General features: G+C 51.0%; 1 protein-coding gene across 5 annotated transcripts in view; it reads right to left on the bottom strand.

The window, feature by feature from the left end:
- The window catches only part of DMAP1 (DNA methyltransferase 1 associated protein 1), a 48,534-nt gene that overhangs the window by 8,847 nt on the left and 14,031 nt on the right, over positions 1-25,656 (bottom strand). For all 5 annotated transcript variants that reach the window (XM_005307139.5, XM_005307138.5, XM_042851481.2 and 2 more), the window contains 4 exons: positions 19,127-19,285; positions 17,559-17,726; positions 16,118-16,303; positions 13,256-13,327 (listed from right to left, as the gene is read on the bottom strand). In XM_005307139.5, the coding sequence (XP_005307196.1) occupies positions 13,256-13,327; positions 16,118-16,303; positions 17,559-17,726; positions 19,127-19,285 (585 nt within the window). The remainder of the gene's footprint in view (positions 1-13,255; positions 13,328-16,117; positions 16,304-17,558; positions 17,727-19,126; positions 19,286-25,656) is intronic.

Raw genomic sequence — 25,656 nt, 5'->3', positions numbered from 1 at the left:
GAGAGGCTCACACTCAATTACATCCCAATCCAAAAAGACAGTCGGGTGCCCAAAGAGCGTCACCATGGCTGAACAGCAGAGTCCCGGGGGCCATTCGAGGCAAAAAGGCAGCTTTTCGAAGTTGGAAATCCAGTCCTAGTTACGAGAATAGGAGGGAACCCAGACTCTGGCAAGTAAAATATCATCGGCCAGGCCAAGAAAGAATCTGAGCAGCAACTTGCTAAAGAGACAGAATCGAACAGTACAAAAATAATGAAGTACATGAGAAGCAGACAACCTGCCCCACAGGCTGACAAAGGTGCTAAAGGAGCAGTCAAGGAAGACAAGGCCACTGCAGAGTAGCTCCATGAATTCTTGGCAGCGGTCTTCACTGCAGAGGATGTAGGGGAGAGTCCCACATTGGAGCTGTCCTCATTGGTGACAAATCTAAAGTCGCCAGGACCAGATGGTATCACCCTAGAGGTACGAAGGAACCCAAATACGAAATTGCAGAACCACTAACTGTGATACGTAACCAATCGCTTAAACTGGACTGTACCAGATGACTGGAGGGTAGCTAATGTAACACCAATTTTTAAAAAGGCCTCCAGAGGCGATTCTGGCAATTACAGGGCAGTAACCTTAACTTCCGTACCAGGCAAGCTGGTAGAAGCTACAGTAAAGAACAGAACGATCAGACACATGGATGAACACGATTTGCTGGGGAAGCGTCAACGTGGCTTCTGTAAAGGGAAGTCCGGCCTCACCAATCTTTTGGACTCTTTCAGGAAGTCAACAAGGACGTGGATAAGGGGGATCCAGTGGATATAATGTACTTGGATTTTCAGAAAGCCTTTGATAAGGTCCCTCACCAGTGGCTCTTAAGAAAACTAAGTAGCCATGGGATAAGAGGGAAGGTCCTTTCATGGATCAGTACCTGGGTGAAAGACAGGAAACAAAGGGCAGGAATAAATGGTCAGTTTTCAAAATGGAGAGAGGTAAATAGGGTTCCCCAGGGGTCTGTACTAGGACCTGTGCTGTTCAATATATTCATAAATGATCTGAAAAAAAGGGTGAACAGTGAACTAGCAAAATTTGCAGATGATACAAAACTATTGAAGATAGTTAAGTCCAAAGCAGACTGTGAAGAGTTACAAAGGGATCTCACAAAACTGGGTGACTGGGCAACAAACTGGCAGATGAAATTCAACATCAATAAGTGCAGAGTAATGCATACTTGGGAAAAATAATCCCAAATATACATATATGATCGGTTCCAAATTAGCTGTTACCACCCAAGAAAGAAAATACGGGAGTCACCACCGACAGTTCTACGCAAACTTCAGCTCAGTGAGCAGTGGTGGTCAAGAAGGTGAACAAAATGTTAGAAACTATCAGGAAAGGGATAGAACATAAGACAGAAAATATCACAGCACCACTAGATAAATCTCTGGTGCGCCCACACCTCGAATACTGTGTCCAGTTCTGCTTGCTGCACCTCAAAAGGGATACAGTGGAACTGGAAAAGGTCCAGAGAAGGGCAACAAAGATGACCCAGGGCATGGAACAGCTTCCATCCGAGGAGAGACTAAAAGGATTAAGGCTGTTTGGCTTAGAAAAGAGAGGACTAAGGGGGGTATGACGAGGTCTATAAAATCATGAGTGGTGTGGAGAAAGTGAATAGAGACGTGTTTTTTACCCTTTCCCAAAATACAAAAACCAGGAGCCACCCAATGAAATTAACGGGCAGCAGTTTAATACGAACAAGAGGAAGGACGTTTTCACCCATTGCACAGCTAACCTGTGGAACTCATTGCCATGGGATGTTGTGAAGGCCAAAAGTACAACTGGGTTTTAAAGAACTGGGTAAGTTCCTGGAGGATAGGGCCGTTGATGGCTATTAGCCCAGAGGGTCAGGGATGTAACCCCATGCTCGGGGTGACCCTAAACTCTGAATACCAGAAGCTAGGAGAGGAAGATGGGGTGGATCACTCCAGAATTGCTCTGTTCTATACACTCCCCCTGAAGCTCTGGTACAGGGCACTGTTGGAGGCAGGGTACTGGGCTAGAAGGGCCATGGCCTGACCCAGTGTGGCCGCTCTTATGTTCTTATGATCCTTCAATCATGAATCTACAGCTCTGGCAGTGGGTCAGGTTGGAAGGAGGGCTCCAGCTGGGGTGGCCTTGGGGCACTGGGTTTAAGGAACAGTTATATTTAACCATCTGGACGTGGAAGTGAAGAGAACTCTAACGAAGCTTGTAGAAGACACTCAACTGGGATGAGCTGCAAACCTCAGTGAGGATAATAAATGTAGGAGAAGGGAACCTAGAGAGGTTAGAGACCGGGAATAACAGAGTGAGCAGCTACTACAGGTAAGACAAAGTAATTCACAAGCCCATATCCTCTGGGAAGTGGGTGTAGCTGAGACACATGCTGTGGTCAGCGAGGCCACACGCTGGACAGGCGTTTGCAGTGCTAGACGGCAGCACAAAAGGCCAGTGTCACTTTGAGGCCGCATGCTCAGAAGTGTCAGATCTGGGAGGGGTCAGTCCCTCTTTCTGCAGCTCTGGGGGGCGTCCCGCAGGCACCATGCTCCCGGAGGGACCGCGACCAACGGGAGGGAGCTCAGAAAAGAGCCACACAATGATTAGGTGACATGGGGGAAAGGAAGAAGAAAGGAGCCGAACACGTCTCGTTCGGCTGAGACACGACACGCAGGGAACCCCATTACAGCCGGCAGCTGTGTGACCAGTAGGAAAGCCAAGGAAGGAGAGGAATTATTCAGTGTGCTTCACATGGGGACAGGGAGAGCCGGCAGACTGCATAGCAGGAAGATGCTTCTGACAGCAGGACGGATGAGGCTGTAGAACAGAGGAAGTGGGGTTTATCCCATCACTTGGGAGCTTTAAAACGAGGTGGGACAACTGGAAACCCCCCCAGGGAGATGGGCTGGATGATCTAACAGGTCTTTGCTATCCCTACCTCCCCTGACACGAAGTGTTTACAGGGAACCCATCGCCAAGGAATTGCAATTCTTTCCCTCTGTTTTCTCTCTCGGCACAGAGTTCTGTAGCTACATATTTTTCACCTCGCTGGAGCCCTGGGCAGCAGGCCTCAGCCTCACCTCTAAGGCCTGCATGGGGGCCACCATCTCTCTAGCCAAGACAGGAGTCCTTTGCAAGCCTGCCATACCCGTGCCAGCTCGTTGCATTCCTGAGCCAGGCAGTGCCGCAGGACAGCATGTCACCACACAGGGCCGTCCTGGCCTGGCCGGTTGCTAGGGACACACCATAAGGAGCAGGGGCAACCTGGTGCCCTATCAGCAGCTCCGCTGACTGTTCTGGCAACGCCTTCGACTGTAACTACACACGCTCCTGGGAGTGCCAGACAGTGCCTGGGAGCACTCCGCACCTTCTCACTGTCAAGCTCTTCAGTCAAAGTTATTGGGAGGCTAGAGGGTGGGGGCAGGGCTGGGGGCACCAATGGACCCAGACCTCACTGAAAAGGCGCAGAATGGTGGCACAAGAGGAGCAGGGCGGTTTGGGTTTGTTTAGGCTAAAAACACATCAATTAAGCTTCCCTTTAATTCTGGGGGAGGATCTGGTCTGTGAACAGGAAGGCTTCATCGGCTTCTCAAAGCAAGAGTATATTTTAATTTTACCATCATTAAGAAAATGTTATGATTTATGTGGCTGCTGTCGGACTAATACCTTTAAAATGTAGCTGGCTAAGCCAATTCATCTTTAAGACTGATGAAGGTTGATTGCTCTCTATGCAAAATGTATTAAAACTAAATGAGGAGTCTATTACTCACACGCCGCTGATAATCTGTTAGGTAGGCTCCGTTAGCTAGGCTGTCTCATGGCGGGGGAAAGCATTGGTGCCTGGCGTGAAGGCGAGCGCAGCCCTGGTTCGGGCTTCAACCGCTGTGGGTTTTAAGCAGACACGGGTTTGTTAGAGCTGCACCACCCAAAACAATCTGGAAGGCCAAAGAAAGACGGCTACACTCCCTCCCAGCGCTACTGACCAGGAGACATGCCCAGGTGGAGGACAAAAGGACAGGCGTCAGTCTGGCTCACGGCTGCGCCAGCGGCGATAGGTTCAAACCCCGCTCCAGGTCTTGGATTTATGCCCAGGCGTGAGAGGTGCATCTTTAACATGAATCTGCAGATCCCCACAGGTCCCAGCACGTAGCGCTGCACCCTGAACTGGAGAGCCGGGCTGCTTGGCTCAAAGTGGAGCACTGCATGCTGGGATACGTGGTGTCTGAAGAGCACCCCTCAGTATTAGATGAGGGTGCTGAGAGCGATCAGCAGGCCTGGCCTTCGAGCTCCTGGTGAGTTACCAACGTGGCCCTGGCTGAGCAAGGCTTGGGCACTGCCCCTGCAGAATCCTGACGAGAAGTACGTCCCTCCTCGAGTTTAAAGGGAGAATTCCCACAGAGCTTCCTAGGTGAGTGGCAGTTGCCCTTTTCGTTCCCTCTCCAGAGGAAGCTGTTCTTGTTATTTACTATTTGTAAAGTCCCCCTATAACAATAGCCGGGAATAGATTGCTCTAGTCACAAAACTGATTAGCTGGGATTTTGGAGGTTAATATATTTTGGATGCTTTCCTCCTCCGACAACGTCTCCTAACAGCTCTTTTTGCAAGACAGCCCGTGCTTATAATTACACCAACATCGCTTTTGATTTAAGGACTGCAATTCTTTGTCCTTGCTATAAACAACCTGTGCTAAGCGCATGAACTGGGTGTATCAAGAGAAAAATAAATAAAGGGCAACACACTAATGTGTCACACAAAGCCGCGCAGCTACGGTAGCCACACCTCCCAAGGCAGAGACAAGGACGCTTGGCCTGGGCCCCCGACGCTGGGCAGGCAATGCACCTGGCCCGGGAGCTGCGGGAAGCACCCAGGTGCCTGCCTGCTCACCACTGCAGGAGGGCATGCTGGGCAATAAGTGGGTGATGCAACGAACAGAGAGAAGCAAGCTCACTTTCGTAGCCCAGTCCCTTCCTGGCACAGTCCCTGGAGTTGGTGGGGGAGAGGCCAGTCCAGACCTGGGCACTGTAAGACTTTGACATTCGTCTCAAAGCTGAGCCCCTGAGGGCAACAGAATTATCTGCACCTCTATTTGGGTCTGAGTCGCACCTACATGGAAACTCACTGATTCACGCTGATTACTGCGAGCCCTACTCAGATTAATGAATTCTGCCAATTAGTGATGAAACAAACAAAACATGGTAACAAAGAGGCAAGGACACGGCCTCGCAAAACAGACTTGGTTCATTTGTTTTTTGGGCGTCGTTTAGTTTTCCTGATTTATGATAATATGTCAGAGCGGAGCAGTAAACTTCCTGGAGTCTCGCTTGGAAGAATAACGAACTCTTAGTAACGCGAGACCTCCCCACAGAGTGCCCAGGGATTCCCTCTTTGCTGGGAAGTGGTTACAGGCTGCTGGGGGTCTGTGCACAGAATTCACAGCTTTACGGATTAACAAGGAAGGACTCAGCGAAGTCCTGCGGCAGGATGATTATATCATATTGGATGCTCTGCCATGGCCTACTATAAACTTAGGACTTTCAGAAGCTCAGAACGCTCTCAAAAACTTGACTTCTGGGGCTGACATTTCCATGCTTGGTCTCTCACTAAAATGGTTTTGTTTTGTAAAGTGTGAGTAGCATTTATTAAGTCATTTCACACAAGTCGTTCCCGGTTTTAATTCAATTTTAGGACACCCTTTTCCTCACGCTGAGTTTTGCCATTATAAACCCTCAGCATTGCTAGCCCTGAGGTCTGTGCCCTTCCACCATTTTGCAAAGGAAGCTACAAGCATTTAAAGAGTCAATTGTGTGCACACACGCTCGTAACACTGACAGACACCGGGCCCTCATTAGCACTGCAGCTAGCCTCCACAAGGAAGGTTTTCAATGCAGAAAACTTTCTCCGTAGCCAGCTTTCCGTGTGAGAATGCGTTCGGTGCTGACGACTTTCTCCTCCTGCAGAGCCTGGAGGTTTGCAGGAGGAGGGAGCCCAGAGCTGCACACGAGGAACACTCTTTTGTCCTGGGTGGCGTAGGAGGAGGCGTAAGGGCAGCCTCTCCCCTGGGGTGCAGGAGCACGTAGCTCCCTCTCTCCCACAGCTTGAAAGAACCACAGGAGCCTAGCAGATCTGGAATTTTAAACAACAGGGAAATTAAAATACAAAAATGTACGATTATGGGAGCGAGCATTTAAACTCAAGAAGGGAGGAAATGAAGACTGAATGTGCAATCTGACCTTGGCCTCCTTGTGTGCATACATTATAAGGTTTTAATTACACAATCACATTTTCTTTCTCAAATAAAACGACACGCTTTCCCCCCGTACAGCCTCAGCTCCACCGTGCAGAATCCTGTCGTTCTGCACAGTGATGTGTGTGAGCCACAATAACAGAGTTCAGGAAGGTCATTTAAATGAGGAGACAACAGCAAAACATACTTGCATGTCATTTGTACTCGCGGTTGGCACACAGGATGGTTTACAGTTAAATTACAGTGTGAACTCTCAGTAGCTACGCATCAGTATCGGTGATGCTCAATACAATTCCACCTGGGGTACAGGCTACTAGCCAATACACTAATGTTCTTCGAAACAAACTTGGGAATGCTGATTTACGGAAAGGATTATTTTACAATTCACTTGGCTCGAAGGTAAATCTATTGCTAACTTTCAAATCAGCAGTGAAAAAATATAAATTCTGCACACAACAAATTCTTCTAGGAAATGAAGGAAGAGGTTTTACTAGCGAGATTTCCTTTAGGAGATTGTAAAATCTTTCTCAAGGGTATGAGACAGACTCGGAACCAAGGAAAGAGGAAGTTAGCTAAGCTTCCAAATAACAGATACAGAAAAATACAAAAATACCCTTTGAGATGGATGACACTGCATTGCCCTGATACATGGTTTGAGTGACTACAATCAATTAGAAAACTGCGCTAGGCGTAACTATCTCCAAAGGAAATGTCTTGTTTCAACGTACAATACTTCTGGTGACTACATTATTAACATGAAGAATACTTTATAAATAACTCATCATGTGCCCCAAAATGGAGAGAAGAGACGTATACCACGTGATAACTTACTGGAAGAATAAAAATATACCGTACAAGATGCTACAGACTTGTCCCTAAGATTGAAACAAAGCAATCATTATCTGAGAACTAACGTGATCGTGACACAAAAGACGGTATCACAATGAATGTGCACAACAGGGTTACGGCTGCACACTCAGCCTTAACTTTGGCAATTCTTGACTTCAACACAGGAACTGCCAGACTGGATCAGGCCATTAGCCCAGTATCCTGTCTCTGACACGGGCTGGTACCTGATGCTTCAGAGGCAGGCACAACACATCTTGCAGTAGGATGTTATTCTCCCTAACCATGTCAGGGACAGACCTTGCCAGTTCTAGATTGCCTGACCCTGAAACAGGAATGTGTATATCAATTCCATGTTGTTTTAATCCTTGCTATTGTAACTCTGCGTGATCTCATTATCCACATAACATTCAACCCTTTTCGTATTTCCTTTTAGCAATTTTAAATTGGCTGCCTTTCAATTTCATTGACTGTCCCCCCTTGCTCTTGTATTCGGAGCAAAGATGAACAGAAGCACTTGCTCTCCCTTCTCTTCGCCATTCAATATTTTGTATCCCTTTATCACCTCTTCAAAAAAAAAAAAAAAAACCTCCCAAATTTTCCACTCCTTATTGTCACATTCAGGTACGTTTTATAGACATACAGGTATTAAGAATGCATGCGCACTCCCACACATCCCTTACTAGTTATGCTATATATAAATATTACTCCTGGGGGAATTCTGCACCACTGCATGGGCAGAATTCATGTCCCCCGCAGATTTCTTTGCTTCCCCGCAGGAAAATGACTTTCTGACAGGGAAGCAAAGGGAAGCTGCAAGTGCAGTTACGCACCACTCCCTAGCTGCGCAGGTGCATCGTTTCAGGCACCCGGAGCAGCTGGCAGAGAGATAAATCACTTGCAGGGCTGGGGACACCCCAGCCAGTGGCTCCTACCCTGAGCCAGGATCAGCTGCTAGTCCCGGCTGGGCTGGAGGCAGGAGAGGACAAGACTTCCTCTCTCTTCCCCTGCAAGGAGTGGCTGGGGCAGTGTCAGACCCACCCCCAGAAACCTCCCCCAGCTGCAGGAAGCTCAACATCCTCCCCAGCTTCCTGCCCCCATCACTCCTCAGCTGCGGGGGGAGGGGTGACTGTGCAGGGAGCTGCTCCCCCATCCGCCCAACCCCCGTGCATCTGGACCTCCCATACACAGACACCCCCGCCAAGCCTCACCCCATACAGCCAGAACCCCCCTAGCCCTCCATTCCCGAACCCCACTGAACCTCAACCTCTGCATCTGGAGTCCCCCTGCACCCAACCCCCCTGTCTCCAGACCTGCACCCAGACCACCCCCACTGAGCTCCCTGCACCCAAACCCCCACCCTGATGAGCTCCATCCCCCTGCACCCAGACCCACCCTGCTGAGCCCCCCACACCCAGAGCCCTGTGCTGAGCCCCAACCACTTTCACCTGGAAGCCCCTGCAGAGTCCAATCCCCCCTGCACCTGAAACCCCCCCAACAAACCTTTGTGCATCCAGATCCCCCCACACCTCAACCCCCCACTGAGCTGTCTGCACCCAGATTGTCCCACACAGAATCCTCTCACCCCACACCTGGATCCCCCCACACTGAGCCCCTCCACACTTGGATCCTGCCTGATTGAACTTACATGTGTGCTGTCTCAGGGTCAGATGCAGCCTCACCACTGAGGCCGTGTCCCAGGGGTGGGGGTGGGGAGGCTGCAGGGTGATCTCCCACCTTTGTGCAGCCAGTGGCCAGTGCTCCACACTGCCATGCTGGAGCCTCAGCATTTATTTATTGACAAATAAAACTTGCAGAATTTTAAAATATTGTGTGCAGAATTGTTGGGTTTTTGGCGCAGAATTGTTGGGTTTTTGGCGCAGAATGCCCTCAGGAGTAATATAATACACCCACTGGCACATTCCACAGGCATGAATTTGGATCAACCTGCATAACTTGCTCAGGCCCTCACCACTCACGGATAATGTGAAAACCACAAATTCAAACCAACACCCCATCATAGCACCAGGTCCAGCCTGCATTTCCCCCTCTGAAGAGTAACATCTCGTACCCAAGTCTACTGTGGTGTGCAGCAGGGTTTGCACCCAGCGATTTCCCTACAGGAGAGGTGCCAGGAGAAGCGACAGGAACACTTCACTGTCTAATCCATAGGACGTTTCAGACTTAGAAACATGCTTTCCTGCCTGCTACGGATGTGCTGATTACCATCAGCTTGGAGTGCAATCAATACTAAACAAATAAATTATTAATTGCTTCAAGTAATTAAATTTATCAAATCCAAATAAATATAACTGATATTTTATGTCACTTCTTTCCAAGCCCAGGCTCTGAAGGGCCGATATTGATCAAGGGAGGGGAGACAGATGTTTCCCATGTTAGCAGCTGAGGAGGTCTGGGTTTGCATTAATGTCAGGCAAGGAGCAGAGTCAAGACCCTCTGATGGAGAGTAAACAGGCAGCGTGCTTGGCCATTTAATTGTGGGTCAGATCAAATATGAAGAATAAACATTTTAAGAGACACGCATACAAACCCCCTCCCCCCGCCCCGATCTTTCACGGGAAGCCTCATTCATCTTGGAGCTGTGGCAGAAACCCAAACCCTGCCCCAAAGAAAAGAAAAAAAACCAACCACAGTAAATTGTAACTCATTAATCAGTGCTAAAAAAATGCTCAGCTGGCTAGTAAATATTTAAAAGCCAGTGAGGGCGAATATTTGAATCAATGGGAACTAAAGCTGTGTTCAAAGTTTTTCTTCCTCTATTTCTTTTTTAATTGGCCTGACCGGCAATTTGTCTACAAGATTCTAGTTAGCGGGTAGCAAGCCAGCTTGCTGGCTGGAAGCCTCGTTTGGAGGGTAGTGCCCGGCTGTGAACTAAACGAGTGAGCTGGAGGGTCCCTCGGTGCACTCTGCGGATCTGAGCGCTCAGAGAACTCCTTTTCATCCCAGGGTTTTGCTTTGTCCCCAAAGGAGACAACATTTAATTCTCTCTCTTCCAGCCATCTGGCCGCCCCACACACACACTTCACAACAGGACAATACTCAGTCCCCCAGCACGTGGGACAGGGCTGCACGCTCCCACCCTTCCTCCTCTCCCGTGGCCAAGTGCTCTGTTACCGCGGGGGCCTGCTGCCGCATTAAAATAACAACTCATCACTCCCAGACAAAACTGTTATGGGGGAGTTAAGGCTGAGAGCACAGATAAGCCATTTAGAGTAAAATACATTACAGAAATGTTGTAATTATCCCCAAACCAAGCACAACAAACCCAGGAAATTCAGAGTTAGAGGTTAAGCTTGAAAGCAATCCAAACCCACTAAGGTATGGAAATGCAGTTACGACACCCAAACCACCTTAACTCTGCCCTGCAGCGACACCACGTAATAACCATATGGTTGGGGTTAAGGCTTGTTAGTGCTTTGGGGCCTGGAAAAGAGTCCAAGGATTTTTAAAGGCACATTTATTTTTTCTTCTCTTTTCTCTCATAGTGTCGCACCTTCCACCCCCAGTTTCCTTCCCTCCTGTCTCCCCACTTCTCCCTGCATACACACCCCACCCATGCCTCATTTCCTCTGCAGCCTTAAATCCCCTTCCGAGGAACTCACAACAAGTCACCCTCTTTCGTCCACCCGCTCCAGCTGTTCTCAATGGGACTGATGCTACAGGCTGCCCTCAGTTAGAACACCCTCTTTAACACGGCCACTGACTCCACGTTGCCCTCACGGAGACATCAGGAAGCGGCAAGGAACTCTGTGAGGAGCAGGTGACAGGAGGCCATCTCTGCCTATGGCCTCCGTCCCACTGAGAACAATAGGGGCTTGCAGCCATTGTGAATGAAGGCAGCTTGTGGGACTCCCTGACGATTATTCTTCAGCCTCTGCGGAAGGAGAAACGATCAGCTACGAAGAATAATGGCAATAAATGACCACTGATCCTAAAACAAACGTCTTTATGTGCAGGCGATGCACAAGATTTCCATGAGCTTCAACTAGACGGGAAGTTTGAAGAGTCTGTGTCATTCTATTATTACGACCACTAAAGACAAATCAAATCCAACACTGGAGACTAATGTTCTTCAAGGACCAGGTTAACATTAATTTTAAGTAACTAAACAATTAGTTTCAATTAACAGATGAATTCTAAGCAATCCATTCTATAGCCAAAGAGTACGTGCTGTCATTTTGAGGAGGATCAGGGGCATTTTTCATACAAAACAAAGAAATTTAATCCCTGCTCTGAGTGAAAAATTCAACTTAGCCACAACTGTGCAGTAGCAACTGGTGCCTAATAAAACATAACATAAAAGCTGCATCTGACTGCAAACACCACCCCCTAGGTCTGATACAGCTCTTCTCACAGACAGGCTTACCAAGCAAGAGGACTGGGCACAGGGAGAGAGCCCAGGGTCAAATCCCTTACACCCAGCCTTGACAGTAACCACTGGACCTTCGAGTGCTTTGTACAAACGCCACCCCTCGCACCAGAGCGGTTGCTTCCCTTTGTCACTTTCGTGCTGTGGGGTGTGTCCGGGGCCTGGCTGCGAGTGGTGTACAGAGCAGAGAACAACAAGGCCCAGGTCAGCAGAATTTGCAATTCCACGTTCATGCTGCTTAGCACTGCTACAGTGCCTTACAGGTTCAAAAGCACCACACACACTTCAGCGCCTGAATCCTCAGCCCTCCCAAGGGGGGGAAAGGTGGGAGAGTCTCTTAGTCCCGTTTTACACATAGGAAAACTCAACCAAAGAGGTTCAAGTGAGTGGGCGAAGGCAGCAAAGGGAGTCGGTTCCACAGCCAGACTCAGGAGTCCGAAATTCCCAACTCCCACGTTCCGCCCGCTCCCCTAGACCGCCCTGCCCGCCCTATCCAGCCAGAGCCCACAGCACTCCCACCCGGCTATCGGGCCAGAAGAAAGCTGCTGGCTCCGCCAGACGGTTCTGTCACCGACATGTTGCTGCTCAGCTTTGCTTCTAGTTAAAAAAAAAAAAAAACACTCCAGCCACCCCTTACTAGTGTTCAAAATCCAGCCCAATCTCCGTAAATGACTCTATTTATCTTCGTGCCGGAGAACGCATCGGCCGTGTCTCCATGAATCTTCACACGTGTGTCGCCGCCCCAGAGCCCACGTGCCAGAGACTGTGACCACCCAACCGCATTGCAAAGCTGAGGGCAGCGGCAGCTCCTCAAGAAATGGGATCGCCGCAGCTCGCACTCCTTGGTAGCCTGCCTGAGCAAGGCCGCAGCTAACCCACACACAGCCCGTGGGCACAGCCGCATGATTCCCCAGAGACCGCTCTCTGCTTCCCAATGCATTTTGTGCAAGGGCCGAACTTCTCCTGACATCAAAGGAGCATCCCCTGAAGCAGACCAGAAAATGTACTGGGCTAGACAAAATATCTGCTTGCCCACCATCACCATGACGACAATAAAGTAACTAAGGGTGCTTTTCACTTGCCTATACAAAACGATGCTCTTTTCCCAGCAAATGGGATTTTGTAAGGCTGATATCGAGGTCTCTGAGAACAGTCAGTCACACAGGTGGGTTACCTGGATCAATACTCCCCAGCCTCTTGCTAGGAGAGAGATGTCGACTCTTGCACATAAAACAACGTGAGGGTTTATTACTTGTTCACCCTGCGGGGAAAACAGGCACCTGGGGCTTTTCAAACCAATATTTAGTGAAGTTAAAAAAATGTACCTGTGACGGACCAATGTGTGTGCAAGTCGCAATGGGAGAATCTGCCCTTAAAGACATCTTACAACAATCCATTAACATCTACACTCTAGGAGGCGTATTACATTCGGCTGCAGGCTCTGTTTGGGCCAGGCAGCTCCCCTTGGCTTGGCTGTGTGGGTCTGACTGCTCAGGTGACGACTACCAGTCACAAGACATCGCCAGGTTCAGGGGTTCGCATACAAGAGGCCCTTAAAGCAGAGCTGGCCTATCGCTCAAACACAGCCAGCGTTCCAGGCTACAGCACACACTGGTGCTGGAGACTAGACTCTGCTTATTTTAGAAGCAGGATCTTGATTTTCCACGGCTATAAAAGGAGAACGGATAGGAGTAGAGAGACAGGGAGAAAGATATTAACAGCGGCCCCAAAGGGCCAGGGCAGCAGCCTACCCTCTGGCTCCGCAGCGTGACACCTGCAGATTTGAAGTCGGGAAACTTGATGCCAGCAGTCTCAGGAACAGCCTGAAAGAGATTGAGACAGGATGTGTTGAGGGAGGAAATGCACGGGGTGACACAGAGGCTATCTGAAGGGGAAACACCATTTCCTGACACGCAGCCACCTGCTAGAGCTGAGGGAAAGGAAAATCCCAAGCAAACCCCATAGAAACCAATGAGGAAAATACTCAGCTCCAAGAAAATCTCTGGAAAACACAAGGCCACCTTTGTGCAATGCTTTCCACTGAGTCAGCCAGCCACCGCACGAGGGCGTGAACCCCAACCGACGCACCTCCGATGGGGGAATGTGGCCACATTACCCCCGTCTAATTTAAGGCCCAACTCAGCAGCTGAAGGCACTCAGCACTCACAGGATCTGGCCTTTCCATTGTGAGCCCTATGGGGCAGGAGCCAGGCAGTCTATGATTTGTACAGCTCCGAGCACCTTCATGTGGCTCTATATAATATGGACTGTTCTCCTTGATTGAGGCCTGCATTTTACCATGTATTCAGTCATTCATTCGCAGCTTCCCCTTTCCCTCCTCACACTCTGACCACAGCTTGCCTCTCTGTATTGCTTGGAAGGTGATCATTGGCGACCAGGGCACCTGATTCAGCAGGCGAGGTTTGGTTGGGGGTGTTTTTTAAAGCACAACCCTGCAGAATGCTGTGCGACTGATCAGAGCATTGGGTGAACGGCCTTTTTAAATGACAACTACACCAACCTGAAGATATTAGTGGGAATAAAATACCTGCAAGATCTTTTCATGTTTGGCTTTCACCCTTTCTGCCCAAGTAACAAGCTCCGGAGCTGTATTCTACTTCCCTTAAATTCCCCCTGGAGTTTCAGCTGGAGAAATCTCTCTTCTCTCCCTTGAAAGTCACCAGGGTATTGAGTCACTTCCACAGACAGCAGCCACATTTCTATGCTAGAGGCAACTGCATTTCACTAGCAGGTGCATGATCCCCAGACATACGATCTGCTAGGCCCTCTGGAGTGAACAAGTGCGACACAACCCTAAGGGAGATACACCTGTAGAATATGATCTGGTGGGTTCTGTGCTCTCCCTGTCAACCATCTCTCTCTCCTGCTCACTCGTATCTCCCCCAAAGGAAAAGCCATCTCAAAGTCCTGGCTGCTCCAACCACACAATCAGTCACGCTGCTGTCTAATGTCATTTCTCAGAGGCTCTCCGGTTTGCTCTTCCTATTGTTCCCGGATTGAGACTACAAGGACACTCAACTCCCCGGGTTTCCTGGTGACAGTCACCACCTGAGTCAGAACTCTGCCATGTGCTATACAATGCATCTCACCTCTTGCCCCTGCCTGGCCAGCCCAGCGCTGTGCCGCGTGGACAACGGGCAGACCAGGCAGTAACGGCACTCACAGTTAGCCCTAAGCAGGGAGTATTTGACCCAGTAACTGGGTGACACAGGCCAAATAATCAGTCCCTAAAGGCCCCAGGCACTGTCGTTTCTAAATACAGGGGTGGCCAAAGCATGCCCCCGCGGCCAAACAAACCCATCAAGTTGTACCAGCCATTTTAATGTTTGGTAGGTGCAGCCTACAGCTTGGATTCTGGTGGCAGCACAGTGGGTGGGAGACCTGTAGTCTCCAGAACACATTCAAGACAATGCGCCCTGCTCCATTTTACACAGCGTGGCCCTCAGCCAGGCCCCCGGGGGCAGTGGGGATAAAACCAACGCTCTCGCTCAGCCGCGTCAGCTCTGACTGCGCCGAGTGCATAAGCAATTAAAGGGGTTCTCCTGCCTCGCACGCCTGTACAAGCTGTAAACGCTTCAACCTCAATTGACTCTTTGGTAAATGATTTTCCTTTGTTGGAATGATGCTGATGCAGCTCTCGATTCAAATTCTTAGTTAAAATGCAATTTTTGTTAACGTCTCCCTGCTAGAGTTGGTAATTGACTCCTAATGGACTCTGTCATGGTTGAAATGACGCTCGTGTAACAACAGAAACCGCCTCCCTGCCTGCCCTGCCGCACGTACCTGGGGACGTACATGCAGCAGACGCCAGCCCACAGCCGCCACTCAGGGGGGCGCAGACCAAACCATCTGGGAGCTTTAAACACCTTTGATGCCATTTCCCATCACCACCCCTGTTCTGCTCCCACCACTTCTGGGTTCTCTCCCCTAGAACGCAGGACGCTCAGGCAGTGGGCGAGCTGTGCTCTGCCAGCCAGGGGAAGCTCACACCACTGTGCCCTGGCTTCATGGCCCAGAGACCCCCTTTTTGGAGCAAGAAGGTGCCTGGTGAGTAGCTGGGCAAGCACCATGAAGCAACAACAGCCAGCAGTGCCCTTCTCCTCCCTCCACCCACCCTGCTTCAGCTAGAGGAGACCAATCCTGGCTGCGGACAGCGGCACAACGCGCCCGCTGCTCAAAATGCAGGGGAGCACCAATTCCCAGCGATCGGGTGCTCGGCTAGCTGAGTGCGGTGCGATTTCATAGTTCAAATAACCCCTAGCATTCCACAAACATGAACTGATTCAGCATCAGGGCCCCGTAGCATCACCCCCATCTTACCTGGGGAAACTGAGGCACAAAGGGGTGGAGACAACTGTCCAAAGCCACAGAGCGGGTCAATGGCAGAGCTGAATTGAAACCCACAAATCTGGGCTCCCTAGTTTCTAGACCACATTGCTACTGAAAATATACCTGGCTTTGGGTCCAGACAGCAGCCTCCCCCCGCCCCAGCTGAAGCGCAGCACCTGACACTGGCAAGACGGGACCGGTCCTGGGAGGAGAACCCAGGGAATAAATGTTACCCAGTGACAGCAAAGACAAGCAATGTTTACAGGCTTCTCTGTCTCTTTCTTCTGCGGCAGCTTCTTCTTGGGAGCCTTGCGTTCCGCTCGCCTCTGCTCGGTGGTGGTATCGGCAGCGGTAATGAGTTTCTGCAGGTCTTGGGTTCTCTTCTCTCGCTCTTTCTTCCTGGCTTCAATTTTCCGCAGCTCCTGGATCAGATATTCCTCTTCCGCCACCTGCCGGCCAGAGCGAGGGAAGGCAGTTAGAGCAGCCGAGGCGGCAAAGCAAGGCAAGGGGGCCACCTACCGACAACAGCTCTGCTCCCATGCCAGTCCTGCACCGCCCAGTGGCCCCACACTTGGCCCTGCACACAGGTTTTAGCTTCCTTGCCTTACCCAGCCCAGGCACCCAATACTGCAATTCCAGCAGGCATTCAGGGCCCAGCGGGTGGCTGCTAGAGCCCACCCTGGGCCCAAGTTACTCCCCTGACAAACCCGACCCCTTGGTTTTTCCTTGAAGAAGAGAATTCAGTGTGACTCGTTCTATAGGGCTCCTTGGCCAAACAGGGGGGACAAAAGTACTGTGGGGGCAGCACCTTGCATCACCCCAATGACTTCTGCTCCCCTGCACTGATGGGCGACAGATCCAACCCCCCATGGGCCAAGGGAGACTAGCAGGACTGGGATAAACCGAGGGGCAGGAAGTCGGGTGATTAACTGGAGGGGATTGCTCTCTCTCAACAGCTCCCTGGGAACACGGAAGAGCCGTCCTGGGAGCGCTGGGACCGTCTGCAGCTAGCTACCATTAATTAGCCAAAGAGGAAGATCGGAGCCTCCTGTCCGACATTCCAGGCCCCAGTGTACTCCAGCAGGACTGGCACTCCTACTGAAGAACCCAGGATTCGGCGCTCCGGCCTGCTGCCGTTACGGCTAGGTACTGCCTGCGCTCCCCAGAAGTCTGGGGCAGCTGGGGGGGGAAGCCCAGCTAACGCACATCCTGGAGAGAGTTCAGCGGCGGCCAGGGATCAGCCCTTAGACCCAGGGAAACAAGGCCCGGACCACGACCTGTGCTAAAGGCTGGAACCCCGTGCTGGGGTTAGAGCAGCCGTTGTCAATTGGTGAGCCCCAAAGAAGCTGTTGCTAGAGATCATAACCCTGCTTCTCTCCTTGCCCCCCAACCTTCTGCCAAATAACTGTGCCAAATCATGGTCTCACTGCGCTCGGCCGGTCTGGTGCAGCCACCTGTTACTCGCCAGACACACAAACTGCAAGCCCCGGAGGGCAGGGCCACATCTTTGTGCTGCGCCTAGCCCAGTGGGACCCTGAGGCATGCCTGGGGCCCGTAGATGCTACAGTAATACAGATAAGTACTAATCCTACAGGGCTTCCTCTGTGGAAGGCCTTGCGGGCTGCGCTGGGGAAGTAGGATTGACGGTGGAGACACTCTGGGAAGGGGAAGCCCGGCTGCCTTCCCGCACTCCCGCTGAGTTACCTGCTCTGGAGTCCTGTTGTACAGCCTCTCCAGCTGCTCCTTCCTACGTCTCTCGTGGCCGGCGTCAAAGACGGGGATTTTCAGGTCGGTGCCCGGAGCAGCACGGACGTTGGCCAGCTTGGCGCAGATGTGGTAGTACCGTTCCTTCAGGTCCTCCACTGACCTTTTCTGTGGAATACCCCGCAAAACAGACAACGTTACAAGAAGGCTGAAGGAAACCTGGCTCCCAGCCTTTGGGGGAAGGAGACCACGCCTCCAGAAGCAAGGCTAGGGAGAAGGAATGGCAGAGTGTGGAAAGGCCTGTCCCTCCTGACTGGCCCAGTTTCTGGGAGGGTCTGTGCAGGTTCCCGCCCACTGCTATAAGCACCCCTCACTACGTGCCTGCCAATGCTACTGTCTCAGGGTTACAGAAAAGGGCTGGAAGTGAAGAGACCTGGGTTTAGCCTTGACAGTCACCGACTCGTGGTGTGACTGGGAGAGCGCCTGTACCATGCCTCAGTTTCCCTATCTCTAACATGAGATGAAGATACTGTCCCTCCTTTATAACGTGCTTTCAGATCCTCCAGGCAGGTGCTACAGCCCCACGTCACCAGTGTTATCCCTGTCGCGCTGCTGTTTCTCTCTCCTGCTGGCAGAGGCTGGCACATGCAGAAGGGACCCAGAGCTTCCTCCTGACAGCCCACAAGAGAAAGCTGTTCTCAGACAATGGGGCCTGGTGTTTGAGCTCCCAGCCGCAGGCCTGGATTTCACACGGAGCACGTGACAAATGCTCTGGGGCCCTGTGAGAAAGCACTAGTGATTCACTCTCTGCGCTGCATTGTACCGAATGAGGTCTGAACAGAACGTGACACAGGGGTGCAAGATGCACCAATTCCCCTGGGTTCCCCCGCCTGGCAAGGAGAGCCCAGGCTGCCTCAGCTGCCCTTTGTGCTTTGTTATAAAGCTAATACTCTGTCCTGCTACCGCGCCCTTCAGCAGAGCATCTCCCAGGCTGTTACAAGCTTCAGAAGCAGGCGGTGACTCCGTTTCCCCCAGAACGCTCCCCCACCTCACAGGGAAACAGGGTAGAGTAGTAGTTAGTGGAGAGGACGAAGAGTCAGGACTCCTGGGTTCTATTCTCAGCTCAGTGACTTGCTCCTTCTTCACAGGCCTGACAAAGACTCGTGCAAGGTCACGGCACAAGTCAGCAGCAATCGCTGGAGAAGAACCCAGGACGCTGGTCGTTCACAGAACACTAGATGATCTTCCCGCCCAGAGGTGAGACGCGAAGCCAGGAGTGCTGACCTCCAGGCCTCTGCACTCCCCACCAGCTCAGCCTGCCTCTCTTTCAGTGCCTGGTGAGTTGTTTTCCTGGCAGGGACAATTTTCTCAGGGGATTCTGACTTCCTAATAAAATGCAACAGGGAACTGACGCGAGTTGTGGCGGATTTAATTATAAACAAAACGAGCAGTAATACCCTGTGCTGGAAATTCAATATTCCTCCCTGCCAATAATTCATTCTTTTCCCCTAATTAAGTTGATACAAAGGGTAATTTGCTCCTCCCGGCTGCACGTTCCCGGCGCTCACCTTGAACTGCTGGTGGTCGTAGCGGTCATGGATCACCACGAAGCGCAGGTCAAACCTGCGGGAGAGGTCGAAGAGGTGATCCGTCTCCGCCTTGGTCCAGGCGTCGTCATGCAGGTACAGCTGATACTCCTGCTCCGAGTACACAGGCACCTGCACCGTCTGCACAGGGAGAGAGAAGGGAGGTGTCTCACTCGTCAGCTGCCCCCCACCAGTAGCTGGGACCTCTCTCGAACTGCCCTACCGGCGGCAGAGATGGAGCAAACCAAAACCACTGGGCACAGACGGGCAAGGGGATCATGAGTCTTTGCCCAACTGGTCCCCTTACCCACCCAACTGCACCCCCTGTGGACTCTCACGTGCCCCATACCCCGAGGCAGCCACTGCCACGATGGAGCTATGGGGCCAAGTGGAAGGGGTCACGTGGGATCCTCCGTCCCTGGCCTGCCACGGTTTATTTGGTAATTATCCCTGTACATTTCCAATGTGCCCACTGCCACAGTATCCAAGCACCAAGAGGTCCAGAAGTCCTGGCCAGGCCTCCCAGCATGGTCTCACTTCCACCAGCCCCCAGCCAAGGGGAGGTGTACAACCAAGAGGGACCTCTCTGAGAGGCAGGGACTCGGAGTCAGGGTCTCAGACATTACGTTCTGGGGATCGTTCTCCTCTCAGGCCAACCGTGTTCCCCATTCCAGCTGCTCTCTGAGAAGGAACGACATGGCCCGGCAGTAGTTACCAGGCCCTAGCCTGGAAGCCCTGACTCAGGACAGGCTGAAAGCAAACAACCTCGTGTTCACAGCTACCCTCCTCCCTGTTCCACAAAGCCCTCCCAGCCCAGTCCGTTCTCCCCTCCAGCAGCGACACCTGGGCATTAACTGTGACCTAGCAAACAAGGAAGCCTCCTGTGCTGTCATATACCCCCCCCCCCCCCCCCCGCAGCAGACTGTGAGTCCCTCCTACAGCCAGCACCTGGCCCTGTATTCCCCCGGCACAAAGGTCTGAAGGTTGGCTGTGGTGCAGCTAAGGGCCACCAACCCAGCCGCCACCTGCTCTCTTCCCCACCATCACTGGCCCTTGCGCGCGGACAGCGGGCCCTCACTCCTGAGTCCCCAAACGCCGTCAGGGCAGGGGGCACAAAGCCAACGCCGGGCTCAGCCCCCAGCCTGCTTTGACAGGGTTGGACTCTGGACGCCAGCACATCACTGGCATCACACGGATGCTCAGAGAGCAGCAGACGAGCCGGCTGAAGCCACAACACATGGTAACACAACGGGGTGAGAGTAGAGCCTGTATCCTGGGGAAAGAGCTGCTCCCTTAACCCCCACCCCCCCACACGCCCACCCCCATCGGATCCGGATGGCAACTTCTCGCCTTCACAAAATACCCCCCAGCACATTTGAATGGGCCCCCAGCGCCAGGCACAGGGCACAGGGAGGCAGCCTGTCAGCTGGCCGTGCACTGGGCAAACCTCGCGGCACTCAGGAAGCATCTCTTAACCATGGAAATCAGGGCAAGAGCACTGCCTCAGACGGCTTATGGGACACCCAGACAGTGGGATCATTACAGGGGCTGGGAACGGGTCAGCACTACCAATCCGGACCAGGCTGGGGAGTGGAGGAGAAGAGATTGGCTGGCTCACCGATTTCTGAATGGGCCCCAGAGCCTCTCATCTCTAGGGACAGCGACCCCACCCAGGGACTCCTACTCTCGGACGGCGAGGGGTCTCTGAAACAAGAGCTGCTGGCCCAGCAGAAATGGCTCACGAGAACAGCGGGTGCTTTTGAATTGGGAGAAGCGGGGCGGAGGCGGGGCCACGCCCTGCCGGTGTTAGCTCAGTGCCGCGTCGCAGCAGGATGGCCGGCATGAGCAGGTGGCTCTGAATTTCTCAGAGTCTCCCATTGCGCGAGCGCTTCACTGCACAGATACACTCACTGAGACGCCAATCACCAAACCCTTTGCAGAGGTGGATGGCCAACGTGTAGGGCACCAACATAGGAGATGCGGGTTCAAGTCCCTGCTCTTCCCGTGTGACCCTGGGCCAGTCACTCGGGCGGTCCGTGCCTCAGTGCCCCGTCTACTGCCCTGTCTCCCAGTGGTGCTGAGAGGAGAAATACATTTAAGACTATGAGGTGCTCAAATATTATGGGACTAGGGCCACAGAAGTACCCCAGGCCTGCAGAAAGGTGCTGGCAAGGCAGAGCTGACAGCCCCTGGAGCCTTCCTCACATTTCCCTGACCTCCTTTTTTTTTGGCTTTAGACCTGGGAGAGGCACAGAGACCGCCCTGGTCTTGATGGCTGGTGGCCACCCTGGCACAGGTGTCCATGTGCTGATCTGATCTCTGTTAGCAGCCTCTGACACCAGTGACCATACGGGGACGCTGGTGCGCTGCCCATGGCATGCCCCGCCAGACTTGTGCTCCAGTAGATCACGTGTGCCTCCCAGAGAGGTCCCAGAGGGGGATCCTTTCCCCAGGAGCTCTCTCCCATGGCATCCTCCATGCCTTGTCACAAAGGGAGCGTCCAGAGGAGGCGCGGAGAAGGCCTGGGCTGCAGCGAAGAAACAGGCTGGCAAAGCTCCGTTCTCACATCTCTCAAAGGCCCAGACAGTGCAGTGCCTGTCAAGTGCTGGACTTGGAGGAGAGCTGGATGGCTGGCAGAGCGGACAGGACTGAAATGAGATGGGAACGCCAGACGTATCTGCTCCTTCAATTCAGGGGGTTGTATCTGACCTCAGAACAAGGAGCACAAGCTTGGAGCCCTGCTGGATTTTTGGCTTTTCCTGGAGTTCCAATCAGTAGCAGCTGCGAACGAGGCTTTCCCTCCTCACTGCATGGCAAGAAGATTGTGACATGGACATTACTCAGGACTTGGTCACGTCCAGACCCGGAAACCATTAGGGCTACGGCTCATCTGGAACGCTCCACTGCTGGTCACCCGTCTCAACAGAGAGACGGCGAAAAGAGATGGGATTCAGAGGCGGGAGCAAGAATGATTAGATGAAAAGGCTAGGAATGATTAGCTCAGAGTGGAGAAGAATGAGAACATAAGAATGGGCACACAAGATCAGACCAATGGTCCATCTAGCCCAGTTTCCTGTCTCTCTGACAGTGACCAGTACCAGGACTTCAGGGGGAGCACACAGAACAGAGCAGCTGCAGTGACCCACCCTTGTCTTCCACTCCCAGATTCAGGGAGTCAAAGGTTTAGGGTCCCCAGAGCATAGGGTTGCATCCCTGACCATCTTGGCTAATGCCCACTGATGGAACCTCCAGGAATTTATCTAGTTCTTTTTGAATCCAGGTATACTTCTGACTATCACAACATCCCATAGCAATGAGTTCCACCGATTAATTGTGTGTGATGTGAAATAGTACTTCCTCTTGTTTGTACTAAACCTGCTCCCTATTCATTTCATTGGGTATCCCCTGGTTTTTGTATTGCGAGAAAGGGTAAATAACACTTCTCTATCCACTTTTTCCACACCAGTCATGATTTTATAGATGACTATCACATTCCCCCTTTGCTGTCTTCTTTTCTAAATGAACAGCCCTAACCCCTTTAGTCTCTCCTCACATGGAAGCCGTTCCACACCCTTGATCATCTTTGTTGCCCTTCTCTGAACCTTTTCCAGTTCCACCATATCCTTTTGCAGATGGTGAACCAGTACTAGACACAGTATTCACGGTCTTTATATCATGGTACTGTATTATGATTTTTTTGGTGTTGTTTTCTATCCCTTTCCTAACGTTCTGTTAGCCTTTTTGACCGCTGCTGTGCATTGAGGGGAAGTTTTCGGAGAACTATCCGCTGTGACTCCAAGTCCGGCTCCGGGACCGGCTCTGTTCAACATCTTCATCAACGACTTAGATATTGGCATAGACAGTATGCTTATTAAGTTTGCGGATGATACCAAACTGGGAGGGATTGCAACTGCTTTGGAGGATAGGGTCATAATTCAAAATGATCTGGACAAATTGGAGAAATGGTCTGAGTTAAACAGGATGAAGTTTAACAAAGACAAATGCAAAGTGCTCCACTTAGAAAGGAACAATCAGTTTCACACATACAGAATGGGAAGAGACTGTCTAGGAAGGAGTACGGCAGAAAGGGACCTAGGTGTTATAGTGGACCACAAGCTAAATACAAGTCAACAGCGTGATGCTGTTGCAAAAAAAGCAAACATGATTCTGGGATGTTGTGACGTTATTGATATAATCTGGGACCATATAGATCATTGTTGCAACCAAGGTCCTATAGTGGCACCCAAATCTTGTATAAAGGGGGTCAAATGGGGTGTCTAGGACAAGGTTATGGTTTACTGGTTATGATTATGCTGTCTATATGTGTGTATCACTTTTGTAGTCGAAGTTATGAATATTGGCTCTATACTGTCTGTATGGCAAACTTATGCTATGCTTCTGGGTGACATCCCAGACAAGCTGAGATTAGCTCTGCCTAGCCTGCTTGATGGCCCATTAAGGACCATCAGCTAGACAATGGACCCATTGAGAAAAGGCAGATACGCCTTGTAACTCAGCAAAGTATGCAGGGACTGGCCCATGGACTCCAGACTCCATGTTGCTGTAATTTTCCACGGTAAGAACAAAGGTGTTCTTACACCTGGAAAAGACTATATAAGGCTGATGCCTCATCTCCATCTGGTCTTCAATCCTGCTTCACACCTCTGGAGGAACTTTGCTACAAGCTGAAGCTTTGAACAAAGGACTGAGGACCCATCCCAGCGGGGGATGTATTCCAGAGACTTGATTTGAACCTGCAGTTTATTCCATCGCTGCTGCAAGCCTGAACCAAGAACTTTGCCATTACTGTATGTAATTGATTCCATTTAACCAATTCTAACTCTCATCTCTATCTTTTTCCTTTTATGAATAAACCTTTAGATTTAGATTCTAAAGGATTGGCAACAGCGTGATTTGTGGGTAAGATCTGATTTGTATATTGACCTGGGTCTGGGGCTTGGTCCTTTGGGATCAGGAGAACCTTTTTCTTTTACTGGGGTATTGGTTTTCATAACCATTTGTCCCCATAACGAGTGGTACTGGTGGTAATACTGGGAAACTGGAGTGTCTAAGGAGATTGCTTGTGAGACTTGCAGTTAGCCAGTGGGGTGAGACTGAAGTCCTCTTAGTCTGGCTGGTTTGGTTTGCCTTAGAGGTGGAAAAAACCCCAGCCTTGGGCTGTAACTGCCCTATTTGAGCAATTTGTCCTGAGTTGGCACTCTCAGTTGGGTTCCACCAGAACCGCATTGTCACAGATGTATTAACAGGTGTGTTGTGAGCAAGACACGAGAAGTCATTCTTCTGCTCTACTCTGCTCTGGTTTGGCCTCAGCTGGAGTATTGTGTCCAGTTCTGGGCACCGCATTTCAAGAAAGATATGGAGAAATTGGAGCGGGTCCAGAGAAGAGCAACAAGAATGATTAAAGGTCTTGAGAACATGACCTATGAAGGAAGGCTGAAAGAATTGGGTTTGTTTAGTTTGGAAAAGAGAAGACTGAGGGGGGACATGACAGCAGTTTTCAGGTATCTAAAAGGGTGTCATAAGGAGGAGGGAAAAAACTTGTTCATCTTAGCCTCTAAGGATAGAACAAGAAGCAATGGGCTTAAACTGCAGCAAGGGAGGTCTAGGTTGGACATTAGGAAAAAGTTCCTAACTGTCAGGGTGGTTAAACACTGGAATAAATTGCCTAGGGAGGTTGTGGAATCTCCATCTCTGGAGATATTTAAGAGCAGGTTAGATAAATGTATATCAGGGTGGTCTAGACAGTATTTGGTCCTGCCATGAGGGCAGGGGACTGGACTGGATGACCTCTCGAGGTCCCTTCCAGCCCTAGAATCTATGAATCTCTTTCTTGAGAGGTAACAGCTAATTTAGAACCATCATTTTATATGTATAGTTGGGACTACATTTTCCAATGTGCATCACTTTGCACTTATCAGTGTTGAATTTTATCTGCCGTTTTGTTGTCCTGACCTCCAGTTTTATGAGCTCGTGAATAATTTTGTATCATCTGCAAATTTCACCACTTCATTGTTCACTCCCTGAACGCCCTCTCACAAAGCAAGAATGAGGAGACACTCAATTAAAGGGAAAGGCAGAACATTTCAAATGGAAAACAGGAAAAGCTTGTTTACCAAACAAATGAACCAACCTGTGAAATTCACCTCCACCAGATCTCACTGATAAGAGCCTAGCAGGACTCTAAGACCCATTAAACCCATATACGGGTACTGAGAGCAGCCAGTCGGGTTAGCTCAGATAAAAGATAGGGAGGGAAACCCTTGTGTTTCATGGCATAAGCTGACCACTACAGGACAACACTTCCCTTTGGGGCAGGGACTGTCATTTAGTACGCGCTTTGCCCAGCACTCAGCACAATTGGGCCCTTAACGGGTTGGCCTCTCGGTGCCGCTGCAGAATAAATGATAAATCATTAAAAGAACAGCAGCGGGCTATTCTACAAATCTCCCACGGCAGGGTCTGGCACTGGCCACTGTTGGAGACAGGACCCT

Source organism: Chrysemys picta, chromosome 8 (genome assembly GCF_011386835.1).
Source record: "Chrysemys picta bellii isolate R12L10 chromosome 8, ASM1138683v2, whole genome shotgun sequence".
In the NCBI taxonomy this organism is placed as follows: Eukaryota; Metazoa; Chordata; order Testudines; family Emydidae; genus Chrysemys; species Chrysemys picta.
The sequence above is the reverse complement of the archived record's forward strand: the minus strand, read 5'-3'. Positions and strand labels throughout refer to the sequence as shown.